Below are 26023 nucleotides of genomic sequence, written 5' to 3'. Positions count from 1 at the left end.
GGATCATGGGGTCAGGAGATTGAGACCATCTGGCCAACATGGTGAAACCCCGTCTCTACTAAAATACAAAAAAACCCAAAAATAAGCCAGGCATGGTGTTGCGTGCCTGTAATCCCAGCTACTCGGGAGGCTGAGGCAGGGGAATCACTTGAACCCAGGAGGTGGAGGTTGCAGTGAGCCAAGATGGCGCCACTGCACTCCAGCCTGGTGACAGAGTGAGACTCCATCAAAAAAAAAAAAAAAAAGAATTTAGATGTATAAAACCCAATTGAATTTATGTTCAAAATAGCTACAACTCCAGGGTTGTACTTGGCACTTAAAATGAAGAATTTTGTTTATTTTTTCTGACCTGGAAGTCTTCTCAGGCACACACATATATAGCTGGTGCTCTAATCTCATGGTTCTCAACTCTCCCTGTGCCTTAGAGTTACCAGGGGAGCTTTAAAAATATTGATGTGAGTCATGGTGCAGATACTTTGATTCTGTTGGGTTAAGACAGTCTTCTAAGTGAGAAGTAATGAGGCAGTGGGGCTGCAGGGGAGAGGACAGCTTTGATGGCACCATCCAGTAGTACTTTCTGCAGTGATGAAAATGTTCTTCTTGCACAATGTGGGCCACAAGCCACAGATACGGTGGAGCATTTGAAATGTGGCTAGTGTGATTGAGGAACTACATGTGTATTAATTTAATTAGATAGCCACATGTAGCTCGTGATCACCTTGTTGGACAGTGCAAATTTAAGAAGTAGAATCAGTAAGCTCTGGTCACCTAGGAGTATGGAGGAGAGCGGGGCTGAGCATAACCTCACAGTTTCTACAGGTAGTTATGCTTCTGGTATAGGGAACAGAGCGGGGATAAGGAGGCTCGTGACATTTACATGAGGGCCTCAGGAGTGACAGAACATGGCATGGGGCCCGGCCTGTTGTAGATGCTCAGTCCATGTTGGATTGTTTTGTTTATTTATTTTTTTTAAAGACGGGGGTTTCACCATATTGGTTAGGTGGATTGTTTTAATGCTCCTTGGGCAGGGTTCACAGCTTCCATGTTAATTTGTTTAAGTACAGTCTAAAGGTATTTCTAAAAATAGTATTTTCTTCCTCTTAAATCTTTTTTCCTTTTCTTTTTTTAAAAATCAGGTATCAAATTGTAGTGGAAATAATCCAAGCGACCACAATTAGCAGCTTTCCCCAGCTGAAGAGACACAAGGGTAAGAAGCAGTTTGTTTTCTTCAGTTCCTCATCTGAAAGGTCGGGTTGATCCCTGGGCTTCTCCTCCTGTCAGATCTTTAGCAAACAGGAGGTTTTCTGGCTTACATTTAAATATTGCAATTTATTAAAACAATACTATTACAGCATTAGAGAAGTAAATATAATTTCATCCTAACAAAAACCTTGTCTGTATTTCTGTATAAACTCTATTCAGCTGCAGTCATAATTTTTAGAAGGTTAAAATATCATTGGGTATGTAATGTTTCTGTTCTGGTTTTAAACTAAACATGATTACATAATTTTTTTTCACATGTTGATTTTTAATCTTAATATTTCTATCTTGAAACATAATCTTGATGGTCATTTAAATGACTCCAATGAGGTTCATGGTATGCTTCATCTTTTCGTTTATTTTCTTTTCTTTAAGCTATTTTTACTTTTCTTTCTTTCTTTCTTTCTTTCTTTTTTTTTTTTTTTGAGACCTCTGTTGCTCAGGCTGCAGTACAGTGGGCACGATCTTGGCTCACTACAACCTCTGCCTCCTAGGTTCAACCAATTCTCCTGCCTCGGCCTCCCCAGTAGCTGGGACTACAGGCATGCACCACACACCCAGCTACTTCTTGTATTTTTAGTACAGACAGAGTTTCGCCATATTGGCTAGGCTGATCTTGAATTCCTGACCTTGTGATCTGCCTGTCTTGGTCTCCCAAAGGGCTGGGATTACAGGCGTGAGCCACGACACCCAGCCAAGCATTTTTTTAAGGAAAAATAAAATCTTGTTTCTTTAATTAAGTGTTGGATTGCTAATAGCTTTTTCTCTCTTTCTACTCTTGTGTTTTAGGTTTTGTCAGAGGGGGTGGGTGGAGAGAGAGAGAGAGAGAGAGATGTGTGTGTGTATATACATATGTATATGTTATATGCTCTATCTTTTTCTTCCTGTTTGTTTCTCTTCCACTGAAGTAAGATTCTTACCCAGGCATGATACTGAAGAATAATTAAGGTGTGAGGATGGCTTTCAACTCCCTTGTAGTTTGCCTGATGTTAGAATATTCCCCCTTGCATATACAAAGGTAGAAAAGATGTTAAAATCTAGAGTGCAGAGCAGGTGTTGCTTTGCAGCTGAGAGGCAGCAAACACTGCTTTCACCTTGGACAATAGACATTCCACACAAACCTCCAGGCCTGTGCAAGTCTCTGCCAAGGAGAAGGGAGTAGAGTGCTAAAAGAGCAGGGAAGAGTTGGGCCAAAGACTTAAAGCATGCTTCCAGGTTTCTCATTAGCACACAGAGGCAGTGGAAACTTGGGCTGGGGATTTGGACTTGGACTTGCCTCCCTGAGCCTGACAAAAGGTAGAAGTGAGTATAAAGCAAATACAGGTATAGACTGTGAAGATGCACTAACTCCTCAGCTTGGCCTGTAAGGAAGCCTGTGCAAATATGTCCATTCAACAGTGTTTACTGAGTACCGACTGAGTAATAATGATACAGTAGTAAACAAATCAAAATTTCTGCATTCTGATTCCCTAAACTGGGCTGGGAGGCAGTCAGACAATCAACAAATAAAATACATGGTTATTTCAGATGGTCACACGTTCCTTGGAGAAAAAATTGAGATGCGGGGAATCCTGGTAGGGAGTGCTGGTTCTGCTCGGTGGAGGCTGATTCTGCATTTAGATAGTGAGTTGGGGAAGGCCTCGCTCAGTTGGTGGGCTTTGAGCAGTGATCTGGAAGCTTGCGGGTATCTGGAGAGGGGCAGGTGCCAAACCCTGATGCTGAGACTGATGGGGCTGAAGAAAGGGCTGAGTTGGTGGAGAGAAGCCAAACGCGAGCTCAGAGAGGTGGCGGGGAACCCAGTCACAAAGGCCTTATTGATAACACAGGGACTTGGGATTTTACTCTGAATGAGGATGTCTTTACATGGGCTTTTGAGCTAAGAAGACTTGATCAGATGAATTCCTACTAGAGTGTGGACTCTGTTCCTCTCCTTTTTATCATTTTTCTTGCAGAGAAGATGCTTCACTTCCAGACAGATGGACAGCTGTTTGAAAGAACACTGGCGAGGCATGCCTTCTTGCCACTGTGATCTTTTTTAGTGCTTCTCTTTGAGTTTAGTCAGCAAAATACCTTTCTTATTTTGTTATTCCATTAGTTTGCTAGGGCTACCATTAAAAAGTACAAGCTGGGTGGTTTAAACAACAGAAATTAATTTTCTCACAATTCTGGAGGCTGGAAGCCCAAGACCAAGGTGTCAGCAGGGTAGTTCCTTCTGAGAGCGGTGAGGAAGGACCTGCTCCAGTCCTCTCTCCCCATCTACAGATGGCTGTCTTTTCTTGACTTCACATTGTCCTTCTTTTTTACCTGTCTTTCAATTTGTTTGACTCTCCAAAGGCCTTGTCTCCAAATAAGGTCACATTCTAAGGTACTTGGGGTTAGAACTTCAACTTCTGAATTTACTTTGGGGGTGGGGGAAGGACACAATTCAGCCCATAACAGTTATGTTGTAGATATTCTCAGTGATGCTTGATTCTTTCATATCTGTGTTTCTGTCTAAGCTATCCTTACAACTCTTGGGTATCCTGGCTTCCTTCTGTTTAAGCACTGAGGAAAAGACAAACAAACAAAGCACTCTTGGGGCCTTAGGGCCATTTTGCCTGGGACAGAAAACACTGGAGACTGATTCCAGTGCTTCTCTGAGGTTACTGGTTAGCAGTGATTGTCACCTCCAGCCTCTATGTCTGCATATGATAATGCTTCAGTGGATTTTAGTCTTCCTTCTTTTTGTGAAGTTAAACTGCTTAAACTCTTACATGCTTTATGCTTAATACGAAATTTTAGCATGAGAGTGTGTGTACGTGTTAATTTATATATAAGGACAAAGTAACTGGCAAGAATTTGCTGTTAATATGGTGTATTGTGGTTGAATATTAATTATAACTGAAGTATTTGGTTTATTGTAAGTATTAGTTTCTTTCTGCCTAAAATGATCAAAAAGGTCAGAATCTAGTTTAAAGAGAATTTATTCAAGCGCAGAAGTTGAGGACTACAGCCAGGGACATACTGCCAGGTTGCCTTGAGGAGTGCTCAGAGAACAAAAGAGAGGCTCAAGTTTTTTTTTTTTTTTTTTTTTTGAGACGGAGTTTCGCTCTTGTTACCCAGGCTGGAGTGCAATGGCGCGATCTCGGCTCACCGCAACCTCCGCCTCCTGGGTTCAGGCAATTCTCCTGCCTCAGCCTCCCGAGTAGCTGGGATTACAGGCACGCGCCACTATGCCCAGCTAATTTTTGTATTTTTAGTAGAGACGGGGTTTCACCATGTTGACCAGGATGGTCTCAATCTCTTGACCTCGTGATCCACCCGCCTCAGCCTCCCAAAGTGCTGGGATTACAGGCGTGAGCCACCGCGCCCGGCTGAGGCTCAAGTTTTTAAAGAAAAAAGACAAATCAGGAGAGAGGGCAATTACAAAAGTTGTCAGGAATTCTCATGGGTTTACAGAAATAATATTAGTTAGTGCTTGGTTGTACGTAGTTAAACTGTAACATGGACGACATTTTATGGCTGCCTGGCGTTGGTGTAGAGCCTGCATAGAAGCGGCTTCAAGAAGTAATTATTTAGCTCATGGGGAAGTGTGACATGACCTCTGTTACATTCTAAATGCTTTTCAGGGCCTGATGATTTAAAGGAGCTCACATTTCTCAGAAAAAAGATTTTTCTTTTGTGGAGAAGAGTTAATTGTGGTGACATACACGTAACAAAATTTACCATTTTTAAGTGTACAGTTCTGTGGTATTAATTATATTCATATTGTTCTGTAGCCATCATTACCATCCATCTCCAGAACTTTTCATCTTCCCAAACTGAAACTGTGTACCCGTGAAACAGTAACTCCACCTTCCCCACTCCCCTCAGCCCTGGCAACCACCATTCTACTTTCTGTCTCTCCGAATTTGACTAGTCTGTGTACCTCATATAAGTAGAATCATACAATATTTAAAAGGTTCTTCTGTCTTGATCCCTAGGGCTGCCACAGCAAAGTGCCACAAACTATATGGCACAAACAACAAAAATGTATTCTCTCACAGTTCTGAGGTGAGAAGTCTAAGACCAAGGCTGTGGCAGGGCTGCGTTCCTTCTGAACACTCTAGGGGAGTCTCTTCCATATCTGTCTCTTAGCTTTCCATGTTGCTTGTAATCCTGGTGGTCCTTGGCTTGGAGATACATCATTCCAGTCCCTGCCTCAGTCGTCATGTGACAGTCTTCTCTGGTTTTGTGTCTCTGTTTTCTTAAAAGGGGTGCCAGTCATTCTGGATTGGGGCCTACCCTAATTAAGCATGACTTTATCTTAACTTGATCACGTCGGCAAAGACCCCATTTCTGAATAAGATCACTTTCGTAGGTACAGGGGCTTAGGACTTCAACATATCTTTTTGGGAACATAATTCAACCCACTGCATTGTAACTGGTAAGTTCAAGTATAGCATTTATTTCCCTTTTTTTGTGTGAAAATGCTAGAAATACTTCTTTTCAGCAAGGTTTCTGATCACATTAAGACTTACTACCTTTACTCCTTTTGGGTTAATTCTGGTATAAGTATTTAGCTTTTACTACATTGATGTCTTTTAAGACTATAATAGGGTTCAAAGTTAGAAAAAACATTTGGGCAAAAAGTAGAATAACTGGAACTGTATAGGTAATTCCAGCCGCCACATGTCTTCGTGTCCAGAAAAAGGCAGGTTCCATGGAATCAGTGCTCTGGCAAATTGTGTGGGTCTACTAAGAATGAGGGGAAGCCCAAGTGACCAGGGGAAAAAAGTATATTGTACTTCGTTAAAAGTGAAAAACTTGGCTAGGTGTTGTGGCCCAGCTTATAATCCCAGCACTTTGAGGGAGTCAAGGCGGGAGGATTACTTGAGGACAGGAGTGAGTTTGTTTGTTTGTTTGTGATGGAGTTTTGCTGGTCATCCAGGCTGGAGTGCAATGGTGCAATCTCAGCTCACTGCAACCTCTGACTCCCAGGTTCAAGTGATTCTGCTGCCTCAGGCTCCCAAGTAGCTGGGATTACAGGTACCCACCACCATACCTGGCTAATTTTTTTGTATTTTCAGTAGAGACAGGGTTTTACCATGTTGACCAGGCTGATCTCAAACTCCTGACCTCAGGTAATCTGCTTGCCTTGGCCTCCCAAGATGCTGGGATTACAGGCGTGAGCCACCACACCCGGCTGTGGACAGGCGTTTTGAGGCCAGCCTGGGTAACTTAGGAGACCCCATCTCTACAAAGTACTTTTTAAAAATGAGCCAGGTGTGGTGGTGCACACCCATTGTCCCAGCTGTTTGGATTACTTGAGTCCAGGAGGTCAAGGCTGCAGATAGCTGTGATCATACCACTGCACTCTAGCCTGGGCAACACAGCCAGACCCTGTCTCAAAACTAGGGGTTGGGTGTGGTGACTCACACCTGTAAGCCCAGCACTTTGGGAGGCTGAGGTGGGCAGTTATCATTTGAGGAGTTTGAGACCAGCCTGACCAAAATGGTGAAACCCCCGTCTCTACTAAAAATTCAGAAATTAGCTGGGTGTTGTGGTAGGTGCCTGTAATCCCAGCTACTTGGGAGACTGAGGCAGGAGAATCAATTGAACCAGGGAGACAGAGGCTGCAGTAAGGCGAGATTGCACCATTGTACTCTAGCCTGGGCGACAGAGTGAGACTCCATCTCGGAAAAAAAAAAAAAAAGAAAGAAATGAAAAACTTACGTTTGTCAAAGGATATTATCAAGAAAATGAAAAGACAACTCACAGAATGTAGGAAAAATATTTGCAAATCATGTATCTGATAAAGAGGTTATATCCCTAATATATAAAGAACTCTTAAAATGCAATAATCAAAAGACAGATAACCCAGTTGAAAAACAGGCAAAGGATTTGCATTGACATTTCCAGGAAGAATATGTACAAATGGCCAATAAGCACATGAAAATATCTTCAACATCATCATCATCATTAGACATTAGGGAAATGCAAATTGAAACTAACACGAGACATCACTTCATACCTTCTGGGGTGGCTAAAATGAAAGTGATAAGAACTGTTGGTGAGGATGTGGAGAAATTGGAAACCTTATACATTGCTGTTGGAAAATAGAAAACAATTTGGCAGTTCCTCAAAATTTTAAACAGAATTACCATGTGACCTAGCATTTCCACTCCTAGGTGTATACCCAAGAGAAATGAATTTGTATCTCCACAAAAAATTTAAATATTTATAGTAGCATAATTTATAATAGGCAAAAATTGGAAACAACCAAATCACCATCAACAATGGGGTAAACAAAATGTGGTGTATTCATACAATGAAATATTATTCAACAATACAAAGGAATAAGCCTTGAAAACCTTATGCTAAGTGAAAGAAGCCAGACACAATAGGCCACATATTGCATGATTTCGTTTGTATGAAATGTCTCAAATAGGCAAATGCATAGACAGAAGAGCAGGTCAGTAGTTGCTTGGGTCTGTTGGAGGTGGGGGGTTGAGATGAAGTGGCATGGAAAATGAAGGAGGGAGTGACTGCTAATGGGTACAGGTGTTTTCTTTCTGATGATGGAAATATTCTACATTTAATTATGGTGCCAGTGACACAACTCTGAATATATTAAAAACCATTGAATTGTGTTTGGTAAATAGGTGAAATTGGTATGTGAGTTTATATCAAGCAGTTTAAAAACAAATGAGAGGAAAGAGACTGAAAATATAGTTTATGGCCACACTACCTTAAGCCTGTGGCTAGTGGCAGCCATATTGGACTACACAGGAGAGCATTTAGGAATCTCTAATGCTCTTCAGTCCTCATTCAGTGACTAAATGAAGCAGGATGTACAAACGTCTGGCATGGCTTCTCATGGTGCTTAGTGAAGTTTAACTTGAACACTAAGTCAAGTCCTGTTTTACAAAGGTGCTTTGATCAAATATCTTTCTCTCTTAAATTTTATTCTAAATTCTGATTTGATAGTCTGGTTTGTTTGGTTTTGCTTTGAGCCAGAGGGTCTCTTCCTTTTTGAAGTCTAGGACCCTGTATTCTTTTTGCTTATTCAAAATTGGCTTGAAATAACCTTACAGGCTTAGAGTTGGGGAAAAAGGGATCTTCATGCTCGGGTGACTTCAGGTTGGTTCATTTGGCCTACGTGAGAGTGTGAGTCAAAGATCCATCCATGTAGACCAGGCCCCTTAGGGGTTTAAAGGCTTACTTGGGCCCTTCAAAGGCCTTCATTTAGGCATTGGTATCTGGAGCTGGGAACACATCAGGCAGTCCTCTAGAGGAGAAGGGTGAAGGCCACTGAGTGTTTGTTGTGTGGTGTTAGATCTCCTGTTTCACTTTGACCGTTCATGGAACTAGATTGTGTGCTTGGAGAACTTTGTGCTATTACTTTCACAGAACAAACTCATACTTTTTTGTAGCTCTTTGTAGCATATAAGTGAGAAGTGAGTGTGAGTACACACTGATTCTTTTTTTTTGAGGTGGAGTCTTACTCTGTTGCCCAGGCTGGAGTGCAGTGGCGCAATCTCAGCTCACTGCCACCTCTGCCTCCTGGGTTCAAGCGATTCTACTGCCTCAGTCTCCCTGAGTATCTGGGATTATAGGTGCAAACCACCACACCTGGCTAATTTTTTTTTGTATTTTTAGTAGAGATGGGGTTTCACCATGTTGGCCAGGCTGGTTTCAAACTCTTGACCTCGGGTGATCTACCCACCTTGGCCCCCCAAAGTGCTGGGATTATAGGCATGAGCCACCACACCCAGCCCATACAGATTCTTGTAATTAACTTTCCAGTGTATATTGCTAAGATGTTTTGATGTCATATTTACGTTTTATTTTTTATCGAATAATTCTACTAAAAAGATCTTCAGTATTTTGTCATTTAAATTATTAGATTTTTAAAATATTACAGAAAATTTTTGATAAAAGTGATTTTAAAATAATTTTCCCTGTTTTTATTACAATATAGGTTATGGTATGATTATGATTCGGGCCTATTCATATTCACAATTTTATAATGATGAAAACATTTCAGTATAGTGCCATGAGGGATTGCTTCACAGAGTGAGAGAAACAATGTAAAACACAATTGTATGTAAATAGAAAATGAAAAAATAAATGTTGAAAACTTTAAAAAATATCTTTGGAGTATTCCAGCTAGGAGGCTGTTGCACCGAGTAGGAATAAGGTATTACAATCTAGGACCTGGATAATGCTAGTGAAAAGGAGGGGATTGATAAGGAAGATCATGAAGGAAAAAAGGCTGGTTAGCGACTCGAGGAAGATGAGACAAAGGATCCAAGAGGATCTGAGAGAATGACAGTGGTGGTGCGATCTGCTGACTTTATGAGAGGAGGGAACAGCTGTCTGGAGGAGTTAAGTCAGTCTGAGGTCATCCTTTCTAGTCTACCGTTGTGTCCCATTGCTGCAGGTTGGTGAGATCAAGTCTGGGATATTGAAGAAAAAGCCCTAGCACAAGAATTTGGGGGCCTTGGTTCAAGTTCTCTTGTGCTGTTAGCTTCCTGATGGAATCTACACAAGTAATTTTATTTCTCCAGGACTCATTTTTTTTCATCTTTAGATTGAGTTCTCTAGATAATCATATAGGGTTCTCAGTGAAGATATTGAAGGAGTCAGGGGTTACATAGGGGTTTGGTCTTGGGCATCCTGGATTTGGGGCAAGAGAGAGATAGGAAAGTCTTCATTTGGAATTTCTAAGCTGGGATTCATGCTATGGAGAGAGAACAATCCTGAAGAGAAATATTTGGAAGTTTACCGTTATAGAGACCGTAGTTAATAGCCTTCCATTTCTGCTATTTCCAAGTCAGATTTCAGCAAAGCTGATGCTGCCACATTATTAGAGCAGAACAATGTTTTAACAGTCTGAAGTGGCTTCTGCTAACTCTTTATACCATCTGCTGTCTCCTCATTAAAGTTCATATGTAGGTGCTTTCAATTTTAATTAATTTGGTAATAATTTAAGTGCAGATACTTTTTTTTTTTTTAAAGAAAAAAGAACAAATTTATCATTCTTCATTGTCCCTTTCCTTTTAACTCAGTATGTAGTAACTTATTGGGTGTTACAGGAAGTAGTTCTTGTATTTCTGTGATCTTTGGAGTTTTGATGTATGGCTGGCAAATAAAAGGCTAATTTATACAATGGTTCTAGATAGCTGCATTAAAAAAAAAAAAGGAAAAAGTAGCTATGTCATTGTTTCTCAGATTGACCTTCCCTTTAATTTACTTCAGATGAGAATGTGTTCCCCCCTCCCATAAAAGTCATTAAAGAAGGCTAAATTTTTAGCATTAAAAAATCTCCCCAAAATTTAATTGTTGTGTCACTTTTGGAGATCCTTGCATTTTGGAGGTAGTGTGATCTAGTGAAAAGACCGTCAGACAAAGAACCAGAGAAAAGCCTCAGTATGTATGTTGTAAGTAATTTTGTTTCCAATGTTCTTTCTCCTTATTGCTGCATTCTTTTTTATAAGTGGGAAGCTGAAGTTTAAAAGAAGAATGAACAGATGGACGACGATCCTAGGAATGTTTAGTATTCAACATAGAGATGGGAACTTTATTTGTGAATGTAGTATATATTAATACACATACACACAGTATAAATATAGTTTTGTTGTTCTGTGTAAAGATGTTTCTGGCAAGTCTTTTTTTTTTTTTTTTTTTTGTGACAGGGTCTGGCTTTGTCACCCACACTGAAGTGCAGTGGTGTAGTCACGGCTCACTGCAGCCTTGACCTCCTGGGTTCAAGCGATCCTCCCACCTCAGCTTCCCAAGTAGCTGGGATGACAGGCACACACCACTCCATCCAGCTAATATTTGTATATTTCGTAGAGATGGGGTTTCACCACATTGCCCAGGCTGGTCTCAAACTCCTGGGCTGAATCTATCCGCCTGCCTCAGCCTCTCAAAGGCTGCAGGCCTGAGCCACCACACCTGTCTTGGCAAGTCTTTTGGAATCATAATTGATGTTGATGTAAGAGATGATACGCAATTGTGAAAATACTTTGAGAATTTAAGGAAACAATGTCATGTAACAGATTGGGAGAGATTACCTGATTATGTACCCTCTGAAACCTTAAGGAATTAACCACTGTCTCATTCCATTCCTGCTGCTATAATAAAATACTGCAAACTGGGTACTTGTTACACAGAAGAGAAATTTATTTTTTACTTATTTGGAGTTTGTGAATCTAGGATCAAGCCTGTGGCATTCAGTGGCTGGTGAGGGCTTCTCTCTGGTTCTAAAATGGCACCTTCTTGTTGCATCTTCTGGAGGGAACAAATGCTTGCTGTGTCCTCACATGATGGAAGGACATAAGAGCCTAGCTGGTTCTCTCAGCCCTTTTATGAGGCACCAATTTCCTTTCATCCTGGCCTCATCATCTCCTATAGGCCCCACCTAATAATACTGTGGGGAATAAATTTCAACATGAATTTTGGAGGGGACACAGACATTCAAACCACAGTACCAGCTAACTTTGTATTGTCTTTTTTCAGGATGACATAAGACAACCTGTACAGTTCTTTACTTTATGTATTTAGGATCGTTTAAAGGCTTTTGAGGCTTCAACACACTCCAGAAAATCCACCAAAAACTCTGCGTTTCAGGTTCACAGTTGATTAGTTTGTCTTAGAGAAAGAAAATTACTCTCCTTAATTTGATTTTTTTCTTGGTGGCCTTTTTCTTTTGGAATTTTGGTCTTTTAAATAAATGAAGACTTTAAAAATCTTTGGTGCCTCAGCTTGTTTAATTTTAATAGTTAATTCTGGGGAAAATAAACAAAATTATATAATTTTTTAAAAAAACCCTTTTTTGAGACCAGCTAAGTCAGGTCTTTGTACTATGGGCAACAAAATTACATTAGGTATAATTAAAGGAAAAGCTTTTTACAGAAAACATAAGTACTAAACAGTTTGAAACAATTAGTCCCTGAGGTTTTAGTTTGCTCACAAAATTTTCTTGCCTCTGCCCTTATCATTCAAACCTGGCCACATTTTGACTGAGGCCTAAAATTTACCATTGATTACATCAACTGCTTGTTGGTCACGGAATGCAGGGGTTTTAGTGAGTCTAACCAGCTAATTTCAATGAGCTTTTTTCAGTTTTCATCTTTGACCTTACTGCAGCATTTGATACTGTTGACTGCTCAGTGTTGAAATTCCACTTGCCCAGGCTAACGCTCCCTGTCTTATTGTAGTTTTAGTTGTTTGTTGGTTTGTTTTTCTGCTTATTTTCCTTACTCCATTGAGCTTTTAAATATTGGCGTTCCACAGGGTTTATTTCTAACTCTTTTATACCTAATTATTTCATACCTGTGCTGCCTAATACAGTTGCCATTAGCTACGTGTTACTGTTTACATTTAATTAAAAGTAAGTATAAGTTCAGTTCCCCAGTTACATCAGCCATATTACAAGTACTCAGTAACCACATGTGGCTACCATACTGGATGGTGCATTACAAATATTTCCATCATTACAGAGGTTATGTGGGGTAGCACTGCCCTACTCTAATCCTTTCCCTTATCTGTATGCTGAAGACTGAAAATTTCTGTCTGCAGAGATCTTGTACCTTTCTACTTAACCTCTGCCATCTCAACAGTTTTGTTTGGATATCTCAAAAGTGGCTCCAAATGAAAATGTCCACACAAAGTGTCACATAGCTGGGCACCTTCTGCAATGTCTTGTCTCAGCGAATGGTATCATCATCTGTCTTAGTCAATTCAGGCTGCTGTCACAAAATGCCATAGACTGGGAGGCTTAAACAATGTTTATTTCTCACAGTCTAGAGGCTGGGAGGTCCAAGATCAAGGTACTGGCAGATTTGGTGTCTGTTGAGGGCCCTCCAGCTGGTTTGCAGATGGCCTTCTTGCTATATCCTCATATGGTGGGGTGGAGGGTGGAGAAGGAGAATTCTAGTCTCTTCTAGGAATAAGGCCTCTAATTCCATCATGGGGCTTCTACCTTCATCATCTCTTCTAAATGTTTCAAAGTCCCTACCTCCTAATACCGTCTTAGAAGTTAACGTTTCAACAGATGAATTTTAGAGGAACACATTCAGTCCATAACACCATCTATTCATACAAGTCACAAACCTGAGTCAACCTTGTTGATTCCTTCTCCCTTGTATACTTTATCCAGTCCATTATTATCATACAGATGGACCACCTACATGTAACTCAGTTCTATTCCCTTTCTGAACACCCCATCCTCTACCACCAGTCACCCTCTTGAACTATTATAGTAACTTAATTGATCTCCTAGCATGCACTTTTTTCCCTCTATGAAAAAATGATATATATATTTTTTTAAATACATAGCTTATCATGTCATCTTTGTGTTTAAAACTCATCATCGTCTTCCCATTTTTCTTATAATGAAGACTCCTTGATGTAATCTACAAGGTCCTGCTTCCTCCGTCATTGGCTCTATTTTCAGCTTCATCTCCTGCCTTTCCACCCTCTCTGCACTCCAGCCACATGAACTTATTTCCTGAACTCACCCTGATTTCTCCTGCCTTGTATTCTTTTCACGTTTTGTTTCTTCTTCTTGAAGTGCTATTCTCCTCTCAATATCACTCTGTCGACATAGATAACTCTTCCTTATTCATTACAGTTTATATCTAATGTCTCGTTCCTCTCTGTTCAAAGCCCCACCTGCCTGGATCCTGGATAAACAAGAGCTCTTGAGATCTGTTAGGACTCCTCATGGCGGTAGAGAATGTACTCAAACTCAAAGAGGGGGTTGTGGGAACCCCACCTTGAAGCGGGTTGATCAGAAGTTCTGAAGGCCTAGACTTGCAACTAGTGTCTTGTAGGGGGCAATATTGGGGACTGAGCCCCCTCCCCCCCACCGTGGTATCTGACGCTATCTCTAAGTGGAGAGCACCAGAATTGAATTAGAGGACACCCAGCACTAGTTTGGTGTGTCGGGGAAACCTCCACTTTTGGTCGCAGAAGTCTTCGGTATTGATTGTTGTGGTGTGAGAGCAAAGGAAAAATACGGTTGGAGTTGGTGTTTCCTCTCAGTGCCCTTATAAAAGCGGCCTCAGAGACTCCTTTGCACCTTCTACCACGTGAGGATGCGGTAGCGAGATGCCGCCTCTGCCAGCACCTTGCTCCTGGACTTCCAGCCTCCAGAGCTGCAAGGAGTAGATGTCCATTGTTCATAAGCCATGCAGTCTATGGTGTTCCGTTACAGCTGCCTGAGTGGACTAAGACCAGGTCTCAGGCTGTTTCCCTACCATTGCCCCAAAGGGCTTTTGCAAGTGTTCTGCCCTGCCCAGTCCCTGAACCTCAAGCACTACCTCCAGTGCCTGCTGTCTCTTCCCTGCTGTCACCACCTGGCCCCATCCATTCCCTGCTTGAAGGACTACAGGCTTGGGCACTTCTGCTGCACTTGTCAGATAGTCTCATGAGTTTATAACCAACTCTACTCGCCCTGTCTCCCCCAGGAGAACGTCAGTCCTCATAGACTCTAACCCCTGCATTTTATACAAATAAAGCTCACGTCCAGGGATGTTAAACAACTTACCTGGTTTGAATAGAACTAGTTAGTAACACACAAATCCAGAACTTGAGCCCAAGTCTTCTGAGTTTTGTCGTGGACTCTTGAGAGCCATGCTCACAACATTGTATGGGTCAGATCTGAGTTCTGGGTGTGTATCTCAAATCTGCTCAACTCAATGCCAATTTGGGAATGGGATTCTGCTTGTAATTTTATATGTGGATTTAATTGCTATATTATTCCTTTAAAAATATATTGCAAGCTTGTTGGAAGGCCTTAACCCAATGGGAGTGCTAGGAGTTCCAGCACTGAGACATTAAAGGAAGGCAAGGCAGGGCATGCGGTGGGCACAGCCTGGTCGGGCTGCACAAAGTCTGTGCATCTTTGTAGTCTCCTCCATCATAAAGTGAGTGGTTCCGCCATTAACTCCTGTACGATTTCTGCTATTCCTCAAATGTGCTCTCCACTGAAGTGGAGTGACGCGTTAGGCTGTGAAATCTCAAGTGTTTAGTGTGATAAGAGAATCCTATTTGTTCTTTTAAAAAAGGACATACCAGCCTCTGGTTGAAAAGTAAGGTAAATATATTTTTTAGTTCCTTAGCAACTGTTGAAGTGATTTCTAGATAATTTTGAAGAAGTTTGTGATTATTGGTAACTACTGAGAATTGCTTCCAGCTTTGTGTCGAGGTGAAGTACCATTTCTCACCTTAGTTCCTAAGTAAATAGATACCTATTTCTTGAACCCTTCTATCAAGAGGATTTAGTAAAACTTCTGTTTACTTATTTATATTTTAGAGACATGGTCTCAGTCTGTTGCCCAGAAAGGAATATAGAGATGTGATCATAGCTCACTGTAACCTCAAACTCCCTGGCTTTAGTGATCACAGCTCACTGCAGCCTCAACCTCCTGTGCTCAAGTGATTCTTCTGCCTCAGCCTCCTGAGTAGCTAGGACTACAGGTGCACGCCACCACGCCTGGCTAATTTTTAATTTTTTTTTTTTATAGAGACAGAGTCTTGCTGTGTTGCCCAGGCTGGTCTCAAACACCTGGCCTCAAGCCATCCTCCCGCTTCAGCCCTTTACAGTGCTGGTATTACAGGCATGAGCCACCGCATCCAGCCTAAAACTTTTATTTGTCTGTACAAGAAAGATTCAAAGGCTGGTTAGTCTGTCAGTGCGCACAATTGAGCAGTGTAGGACCAGCATTTTCTAGGGAAGAAGTCTCTATCCCATACCTCAATTGCCTACATCCCACAAGAAGACCTGAGCATCCTGGGCAGAGGAGAGAAGAGAACCCATGTTGAGGAGTGAGGGAAGGGGAAAAAGGGTGTGGCCTTGTCCTCTGTTTGCTCTAACCTCCGTGTTAGAGCAGCAGATTATACATACCTCTGTATCAGCACTACTAAATGGGGCCACTTGGAGGGTAGGAGGTGGCAATTTTGCTCCCCAGGGGACATGCGACAGTAGTCTGGAGACATTTTTGGTTGTCATCTCTGGGGGAAGGAATGCTACTGGCATCTACTGGTAGAGGTCAGGGATGCTGCTAAACATCCTGCAATACAGAGGATAACCCCCCACAGCTAAGCACTATCCTGTCCGAAATGTCAGTAGTGCTGAGGTTGAGAAACCTTGCCCTGTATTACCCATTAAATCCCTCAGTGAGGCCGCTGAGGATGCTGCCATTATGATATGCCCTGGAACATGATAGCATGTTATGAGGGAAGGAAAATATTCTACTGTTGGTGTTTTGTTTTGTTTTGTTTTACACCTGAAAACCACAGTAGTGCCATTTTAATCCATTTGTACTGTATCTGGAGTCATGGTTTGGACTTTGAGTTACTTCGCTTTCTGCTGCCTCATTAGAAATAGCATCTAACAGTTGTCATTAGATACTGGTGTTTTTGTTTTACTGCAAGCCACTTCACTTGTTTGGAAGAATTATATCATGGGCAGGGGATTCATAGCAAAAAGCATTTCTGTGATGTTATTCATAAGTCTGTTGTAATGTCTTTGTAGTCAAAAGGGTTTATCTAATGTCTAATCTAAACGTCTTTTTCATCAAATGAACCCGAATTAACCCATTTCCTTTTGCTCTGATCTCAGTAGAACCTAGACTGTCTAGGAGCACAAACAGTAAATATCTGAACTAATTGCTTTGGAATATTATAGGTTAATGCAAAAGTAATCGCGAGTTTTACCATTACATTTAATGGCAAAAAACGCGATTACTTTTGCACCAACCTAACATCATTTGTGTGATTGTCTTGGCACTAGTTTAAAGACCCACTGCAGTCCCATGCTACACTGGCCACTTCTTTTTAAAGCTAGATTAAATGTTGTGGTTTTAACCCAGTTTCTAACAATGCACAGTATTACTACTTAAGACTCTGTAGAGAAACAGCCACGTAACTCTGGCATGAGCTGGGTCACAGGGTGTTGTCACACACCCGCTTGCCTATACTTTACTTGACGTGGATATTTCTTGGATGAATGGGTTTTAAGGCCACAAAGAAATGTATTCTTCTGCATCACTGGATTTACAAGGATTTTTGCACGCCAGAAGCATGGGATGCATGAGCTTCACTTTATAGTCATTTAGTTCTGAATGTGGCATTCATTTTCTGAGGCAAAAATAAACAGAACTGTCTAAGTAACAAGCTGCTGTTGCATTTGTTAGCAACAAGCTTTGTGATCAGACAATGGCATTGTATTGCCCATTAGCAAACAGAACGCAGTCTCGTGAGCAAGCCACATTCAAGCAGAGCACGAGAATATTCTTTCCTGCCTTGCAGCTGGGATTTAGGGAAGGTTTATTCTCTTCTTACTTCTCTTTAAAATTTTCTTCTAGGTTTTGTCCTTTTAGAAAGGCTTTTTAATCTCTCTTTGGGTAAAAAGAATATAGTGGTTGATAAATGGGTGTCAGTTTCCTCCTGTACCTCTCTCTCTCTCTTTATTAACATGTTTTAACCCCAAATTAAAATTGAGGGTCTGGGTATGTTTTATAAATAAGAGGCAACTTTTGTCCCTGAATTTTTAGAGTAACTTAAATGTTATACACAAAATATAAAGTTTAAGGGTATTTATTTAAAAAGTAAAATTTTTCTTGGAAAATTACGTCTTCCAAGCATGCAATTTCCTTAGGTATACCCACAAAACATCTTAGTTTGTAACAGACTAATTTTGGGACAAACTACATTTACCTTTATCCTCCCACAAAGGAGTCTCTGAAATACTATTTTTTCCTGTTGAGATAAATGCTAAATTAGTGAGTTCTTTGGGCAGGGCCTGTCTGTTAGCCAAGCATAACACAAGTTCAGAAATCATTACTGAAGTAAATGAAAATGGGATGGAAAGATGGCCGATAATACCTGACAGATCATCTTGAACAAGGTCATGTATTGACCTGAGGCCTGCCTGTGGCCTTTGTGTGAAGTACTTGAAAAGCTGCTTCTAATAAAAATGTTTTATGGTACTGTGTCAGTTAGTTTTTTCAGTTAATATGTGCAGCCTCCCTGAGTACTATGTTATGCATTTGCACATTTGACTAAGTGGGACTTGAGAGAGGCGATGACCATCCTAGGGAACCAGATGGAGGTCTCCAGCTGGGATGTCCAAAACATTACTTAGCCTGCACTCAGGGGAACCAAGAGAAACAAGACAAATGCTCTTTTATCATTGGTAGTTCCAAATCTAAGCTGGGTATGTGCTGACTCCAGAGAGTGTGCCCAGATAGGTAGTTACCATGCCTAGAGAGGAACACTCTGTTTCTTTCTCTAGCAGTCCTCTGGGCCCTGAGCATTCCTGACAGTCTGGTTGAACACCTCTGCTTTGCATGAGGCATTCCATACTTGCCCCCTTTCCTCAGGCCTCTGATCACTCAGTCTTTTACCTCCTCACTCCATACAGACGACCTTGCTCTCTACTTGGACAAAACTGAATCCATATGAACGAACTGCTCTGGCTTCCAGCCATGTCTGCAAACTTCCTCATATCCAGCGTCTACCTTCTCTGCCTTCCATGTTACTACAGTGGAGGAGGTAGCCTTTTTCCAAAGCTGATCTCCAGTCTCTCCACCTGTCTCCTGGATTCCATTCCTGTCTGTCACCTTTCTCGACTTTTGTTTATTTATTTATTTTGCTCTGCTGCTCAAGCTGGAGTATAGGGTCATCATTCGGTGCAGCCTCAAATTCCCAGGCTCAAGTGAACCTCCCTCCCCAGCCTCCTAGTATCTGGGACTACAGGCACACACTGTCACACCTGGATAAGTTTTTAAAAAGCTTTTTGCAGAGATAGGGTCTTGTTATGTTGCCCAGGCTGGTCCCAAGCACTTGTCCTTAAGTGACCCTGCTGCCTCAGCCTCCCAAAGTGCTGGTATTACAGGTGTGAGACACCATGCCTGGCCCCACCTCTCTGTACTTTTAACTGACTTCTCATCAGCATTAGAACCAGCTCAATTCTCTCCCATTTAAAACAAAACAAAACCGTGCCTTCCCTCACCTCACTCTTGCCTTCAGGTGTATATACACAGCCAGCCATTCTCTACAAGGTGTAATGCTCAATGTTTAGTCTTTTTTTTTTTTTTTTTTTTTTTTTTTTTTTTTGAGACAGAGTCTATCTCTGTTGCCCAGGCTAGAGTAGTGCAATGGTGTGGTCTTGGCTCACTGCAACCTCCACCTCCTAGGTTCAAGCGATTCTCCTACAGGTGCCTGCCACCATTCGTGGCTATTTTTTGTATTTTTAGTAGAGACAGGGTTTCATAATATTGGCCAGTCTGGTCTTAAACTCCTGAACTGGTGATTCACCCGCCTTGGCCTCCCAAAGTGCTGGGATTACAGGCATGAGCCACCATACCCAGCCATGTTTAGTCATTTTTAAAAATTAATTTTGTATGAGTTTTTTGCTTTTGTTTTAAATGATATATGAACTTAAGGAAACAAACCACTATTACTGGTTTTAAATTAAAGAAAAATTTGCTTGAGGTGGCATAACTTGTAAGTAACGGAGCCAGGACTCTAACCTAACTCTGATTGTAGACTCTCCTGAAAACTCTCCACTGGATTTGACCTGGGAGTCACTAGTGATTTTGACAACAGCAGATTTGGTGGTGGGATGGTTAGAAGCCAGATAGGAGTCCTTGAAGAGTAGGATTTGAGGATGCTCATCCTGTTTCTTTCCTTCTCAGCCCCAAATTCTAGAAAGAACACAATACCTGATACATATTAGGTAAGCATTTGAAAGTGCAGTGATCCATTCAACTCATGTTTAATGAGTGACTCCTGTGCTGCCAGCCATTGTTGTAGGTGCTGGGGATATAGCAGTGTATAAACAGATAAACATCTATTTTTATGAGGATATGTTTACGATCTCCCTTGTCAGTGTCTCTTCCCCTTTACTCTTAAGGGTAAGGTTTATCTCAATTGTGTCTGGGATTATTTGTTTCCTTCTGAGTTGTCTCACACACTCCCATGATGTCATTTACTATCCCAGAGCTGAACGTTTCTGAACTGTAGACTTTCTCCACTTAGGTAGCTCAGAAGGCTGTAGACTCATTTTGCTTGTTTTGTTTGTCTTTTACTATCTAACAAACTGCCCTAAAACATAGTGTCTTTAACAACAGTCATTTATTTTGCTCATGAAGCTGCAGTCTGGGCAGGGTTTGGGAGTAATGACTCTTCTCTGTGTCACATGACATCAGTTGGAGTGGCTTGACTGGGGCAGGACAGTTTACTTTGAAGATGATGTACTCACATGGTGCCTCGCTGGTGCTGCTGAATATGGGCTTGAGATCTCAGCCAGAGCTGTGGTCTGGGGAGCCTTGGTTCCTCTCCATATAGATCTCTACAAGGACTGATGGTTTAGGCTTCCTCAAAGCATGGAAGCCTCGGGGCAGGTGGGCCATTTACATGGTGACCCAGAGCTCCAAGTCCTTGGTCTTTTATGATCTAGCCTTGGAAGTCATAGCATCACTTCATCATAATCATAAGGCCAACCAGATTCAAGAAAAGGAAACACCTATTCTACTTTCCAGAGGGAGGTTGTCAGAGGGACATTGTAAAAAGAGCATGTGAGATGGAAGACATTGCAGCCATTTTTGGAAAATATCATCTGCCACATTGTCCAGAGTTGAGTTAGCATCTTCCACAAACCTGCTCTTTCTCCATTGTTTCTCCGTAATTTTTTAATCCCCTCCTAGGCCAATTCTGTAGTAATTGGCCCCACCATCCCCTTGGCTGCTCACATTGGAAACCTGGGAGCCATATTTCATACCTTTTAGTTCCTCAGCAACCTGCCCTCTACCCTGCCCACCCAGTCTCTGGGTCCTGAAATCCTCTGGTCCTCTCTACTGGCCTGCCATAACCCTGGTGTAGGCAATCATTATCTCCCTCCTCAGTTTTACTGCAGTGGTCTTCCAGCTGGCCTTCTAGCATTCGTCCTTCTTCCAACCTGTGTTTTATCCTGCTTCCTATGTAATCATTAAAGATGCAAATCCATTTATGGCACATTCCTGCTTAAAACCCATTAAAAGTGTCTCAGTAGTCTTGGGCTAGAGATCAAAGTCCTTTCTCTGGCCTGAAAGGCTGTGCACCTTGTGGCTCCTGCCAGCATCAGAGTTATTTTGGATCTTCTAGCTCTTTTTGCACCTGCTCCAACAGCCTTCTTTCAGTTCCCCGAAAGCTCTGTTCTCTTTCCTGCCTGTTTCTCACTTTCACACTAGCTATTCTTTCTGTCTGCCATACTCATTATTCATGTTTGTTTGAATATAATTTCCTCAAAGAAGCCTGAGTTTGAATCTCCTGTTGAACAGTTGAGTGGTGTCTGCACATTTTCTTTATAGCCCATGTTATAGGTGCTTGTCCTCTTTTTGGATTTCTTACTTGCTAGACTGTAAAAGGTCTATGAGGGCCAACAATTGGTCTTCAATCTCAAAAGCCTAGCCAGTGTCTTGACACATAACTAGCACTCAGTACATGCTTATGAATAAGTATGTGTATGTACACATTCATATAAAGATGTTAAAGAATACATAGATTTGTGAGTGCATTTGTACAGAGGTTTTTTTTTTTTTTTTTTAAATGTTTTACCCTTGGGTAACATTTGTCAGTGGTATATTTAGAAATTAAATTTAGAAATGATTGGCATTTGTATTTGTGAGTACACATATGCATTTATCGTGGATTCTGTTCTGTTACTTTGTTTAGTATCCACGTGGTTCAGAATACCCATGGCAGACACCGAGTTGGTGTGTCCTTTCATGCCTTGTCCTCTGACCGGGTACTGTTCCTCACTCCTATTCCAGGTAAAGAAACGGCGGCAATGAAAGCTGATCTTCTGAGGGCCAGAAACATGAAGAGGTACATCAACCAACTGACTGTGGCAAAGAAGCAGTGTGAGAAGAGAATCCGAGTCCTGGGAGGCCCTGCCTATGACCAGCAAGAGGATGGGGCCCTGGATGAGGGAGAAGGGCCTCAAACCCAGAAGGTAGAACTTCACAGTTTCTTGTTTTGACCGTACCGAGTTTATTATAAATGCTGATAGAACCACATATAAAGACTTTCAGCTTTGTCGTATTGAACTTAGACATGTATGCCATAACTATACACTCAGATATTTGCTTTATGAGTCAAAGAGCTATGTTCCTTGGTGTCCTTGACTTCTGTGGGTGGCAATAGGTGTGATAGATATTTTTCCATCTTCCCTTTGTCCTCCCCAGAAGGACCCAGAAGAGCATATTTATATTTACAAGAGTCCAGTCAAGTTTCCCTTATCAATTAGATAGAAATAACCACTTGTGAAGTAGGAGGCATCTTCTAAATTATTTTACTTAACTCTTGCCACAATATTTTGAAATTTCCACTTGATATCTTCATTCTTCAGGTGATGAAATGGTGGATTTAATGGAGTTATTTTGGATCTTCTAGCTCCTTTTGCACCTGCAAACAGGAGGTTGAGGAACTTGCCTAAAACCACGTAGATGGGAAAAGGTAGAACTAGATAAAACCCAGGTCTGATTGATTTGCAAATTTGAGTATTTTCTCACTGAACCATAACATCTCTTTGACTGCTTTTGTGCTGTAAAACTTCAGACTGTCTGTAGATACCAAGCCCTTAAATCACGGAGCTCAAGAAAGTGTTTTAGCCTTACCTCAGTACCTGTCCTAACTCTGAAGAACCAGACTTGTCTCCGAAGACCTGGAGCATACTAAGATAGAAGGAAACAGCCACGTTACCCACTCAGGAGCTTAGCTGTGCAATGGGAAGGAATCGGACCTCAAGGCAGATGCCAGACTCCTCTCCTGTTATGTGTCTTTTAGCTACAAAGAGGTCAACATTGGTATAATTTAACTCAAGCTACAGCCTCTAACCTCGCTTGTTGTGATTTTCAGTCTTTGATTCTTTCCCATTTAGCTCTCGGTTTGACTTCAGCTGCTCATCCATGATGTCCCCTGCCCTCCTATTCCAATGATAAGCCTTGACTTTCTTGTTTCTGGCCAATCTCTGGTAGGGCCTCTCCAGGAAGGGCCTGCCCCAGCATAGGCCAGGGTTCTGCAGCATCTTACACAAGTGGCGCAGCTCCAAGGAGCTCTTGTTTTTATAAAGAGATTGTCTAACCACAGAAAGTCTGCTTATGTTACTGTTAGCAAAATAAAGTAAAAATTTTGAGATACTGGCTTTGTGTTGCAAATGGAAATGTAACATTTTGGTGAATCAGAGAGATGGTAGATTTGACAAGTTGAATATTGCCCCCTTCCACTTTGTCCTTAGTTTTTTGGTTTGGTCTCTTAATTTCTAGCCACATTTATCATAGATGAGGTCTTTGTCTTATGTCTCATTCATTCATTTATTCATTCATTCAGCGGACATTTATTGAGGGCCCATGATGTCTCAGTTATAGTGCTAGGTAGTAGGATTAAAAATAAATAAGATAGAATCCCTGCTCTCAAAGAGTCCCGCATAATTATAAAATAAAAAGGTAAATGATCCAGTAGAGATATGAGATAAATACCTAGAAGTACATAATGGCTTGCTACCTAGTCAAAAGATGATATGCTTTTAGATGTTGTGGTATAGGAAAATCTCAATGTGATTGCAGTACAGGTTGTCTGTCTGGCAGTGTCTACTAGAAGTAGACTTAATCCAGAGTGCCAGATCCATTTTGATTCGTTCTTTTCAGACATTCAGGAAAAGAGAAACTCATTTCTGTTGCAATAATTTATCCTTGGAGTAGAACCATTTCCTCTAGTCTTCAGGAAGGAGAGCTAAGATAAGACAGAATTCCATAGTTATGGTCATTTGCTATTTGAAAGGTAAGACTCTGGTTAGTTTGGGGCCATTCTGATGTCCTCATGAGTGGGAAGAATACTTTTACTATCATGTAATCGTATCTGATCCAGAAGAATTACTATTAACTTTATTTCAGAATTGAGACTTCCAAATTAGGTTAATCCTCCAATTAAAAAAAAGTTTCAGAGTGAATTTTTTAAAGGCAAGACATTTATATGTTGTTTACAAGAAACTAAACGTAAAGGCACAGATAGGTTGAAAGTAAGAGGGAAAAAGACAGGCCATGCCAATACTACACATAAGAGATCTAGAGTAGTACTGTGAATGTCAGACAAAATAGACTTCAGAACAGGAAGTGTAACTAGAGATGAAGAACATTTCATTATGATAAAGAAGTCAGTTCATTAGGAAGATAAAATAATCAAATGCTCTCAGTGAATAAAGAGACCTTTAGTGTACATGAAGCAAAACCTGACAGAAATGAGAAAAAAATCCACAAGTATAGTTGGAAATCTTAACACTCCCCCTCAGTTGTATCAGTAATAGGAGGATCTGGAAAATTCCAAAATATTTCAAAATATTAATAACATATCTAAGTAAGGCTTCCATTGAGAAAGAAATCATAAGAGAAATTTGGAACTATTTTGAATGGAGTGAAAATGCAGTATATCAATGATTTGTGGGATTTATTGTGATATATATATTGTGGGATATATTGTGCAGTTAAACCAGCATTTAGAGGAGTTATACATAGTTGGCCCTTGAACAGTGTAGGAGTTAGGAGTGCTGACTCTCCCCTGAGCAAAAATTCGCATATAACTAACTATAGAGTCTCCAAAAGCTTAACTACTCATATCTTACTATTGACTGGAAACCTTACCAATAACAGTCAATTAACACAGATCTTGCATGTTGTATGTATTGTATACTGTACAGTTACAATAAAGTAAGATATAAAGAAAAATGAAAATGTTATTAAGAAAATCATAAGGAAGAGAAAATATTTTTACTGCTCATTAAGTGGAAGTGGATCATATAAGGGTTTTCATCTGCATCATCTTCACGTTGTCTAGGCAGAGGAGGAGGAAGAAGAGGGGTTAGTCTTGCTGTTTCAGGAGCAGCAGATGTGGAAGAAAATCCTGTACAAGTGGACCTGTGCAGCTCAAATTCATGTTGCTTAAGGGTCAACAGTACTTTTTAATGCTTATAGTAGAAGAGAAGAAAGGTATGAAATCAGCGATCTAATCTTTTAAGAAACTATCAGTTGGCCCAGTGAGGAAGCTCATGCCTGTAATCCCAGCACTTTGACAGGTGAAGACAGGAGGATTGCTTGAGGCCAGGAGTTAGAGACCAGCCTGGGCAACATAAGACTCGCCTCTCTACAAAATAAAATAAAATAAAATAAATAAAAAATTTTAAAAGAAGCTATAAAAACTAAAATAACTAGAAGGAAAAAAAGAGAGAAGATACAAATTACCATTATTAGGAATGAAATAGGACATCATTACAGATGTTACATACTTTCAAAGGATGCTAAGAGAATAATGTGGACAACTTTAAGCCAATAAATTTGACAATTTAAATGAAATAGACAAATTCCCTGGAAGACACAAATTATCAAAACTGATTAAAAAAGAAATAGAAACTCTGAATAACCCACAATTTATTGAAGAAAATGATAATAATTTAAAAGTTTCCCACAAAACTCCAGACTCAGATCATTCACTGGTGATTCTTTTTTTTGAAGATAGTCTTGCTCTGTTGCCCAGGCTGGAGTGAGTGCAGTGGTGCTATCTCAGCTCACTGCAACCTCCACCTCCCAGATTCAAGCAATTCTCTTGCCTCAGCCTCCGGAGTAGCTGAGATTATAGGCGTGCGCCACCAAGCCCAGCTAATTTTTCTATTTTTAGTAGAGGCGGGGCTTCACCATATTGGCCAGGCTGGTCTCAAACTCCTGACCTCAGGTGATCCGCCCTCCTTGCCCTTCCA

At 41.0% G+C, this 26023-nt stretch overlaps 1 protein-coding gene across 5 annotated transcripts in view; it reads left to right on the top strand.

Annotated features, from left to right (window-relative positions):
- SNX25 (sorting nexin 25) overlaps positions 1-26023 on the top strand; it is a 156531-nt gene that overhangs the window by 90293 nt on the left and 40215 nt on the right. For 3 of the 5 annotated variants that reach the window (XM_012452846.2, XM_064369773.1, XM_064369788.1), the window contains 2 exons: positions 1137-1207; positions 22050-22231. In XM_012452846.2, coding sequence (XP_012308269.1) covers positions 1137-1207; positions 22050-22231 — 253 coding nt within the window. Of the gene's footprint in view, positions 1-1136; positions 1208-22049; positions 22419-23158; positions 23171-26023 lie in introns of those variants that run through there. The other 2 variants (XM_064369782.1, XM_064369776.1) reach the window with 2 other exon arrangements.

This window comes from Aotus nancymaae, unplaced genomic scaffold (genome assembly GCF_030222135.1).
Source record: "Aotus nancymaae isolate 86718 unplaced genomic scaffold, 86718_ANA_hifiasm-v0.15.2.pri h1tg000006l, whole genome shotgun sequence".
NCBI lineage: Eukaryota > Metazoa > Chordata > Mammalia > Primates > Aotidae > Aotus > Aotus nancymaae.
Note: the sequence above shows the minus strand (reverse complement) of the source record. Positions and strands in the feature narration are given on the sequence as shown.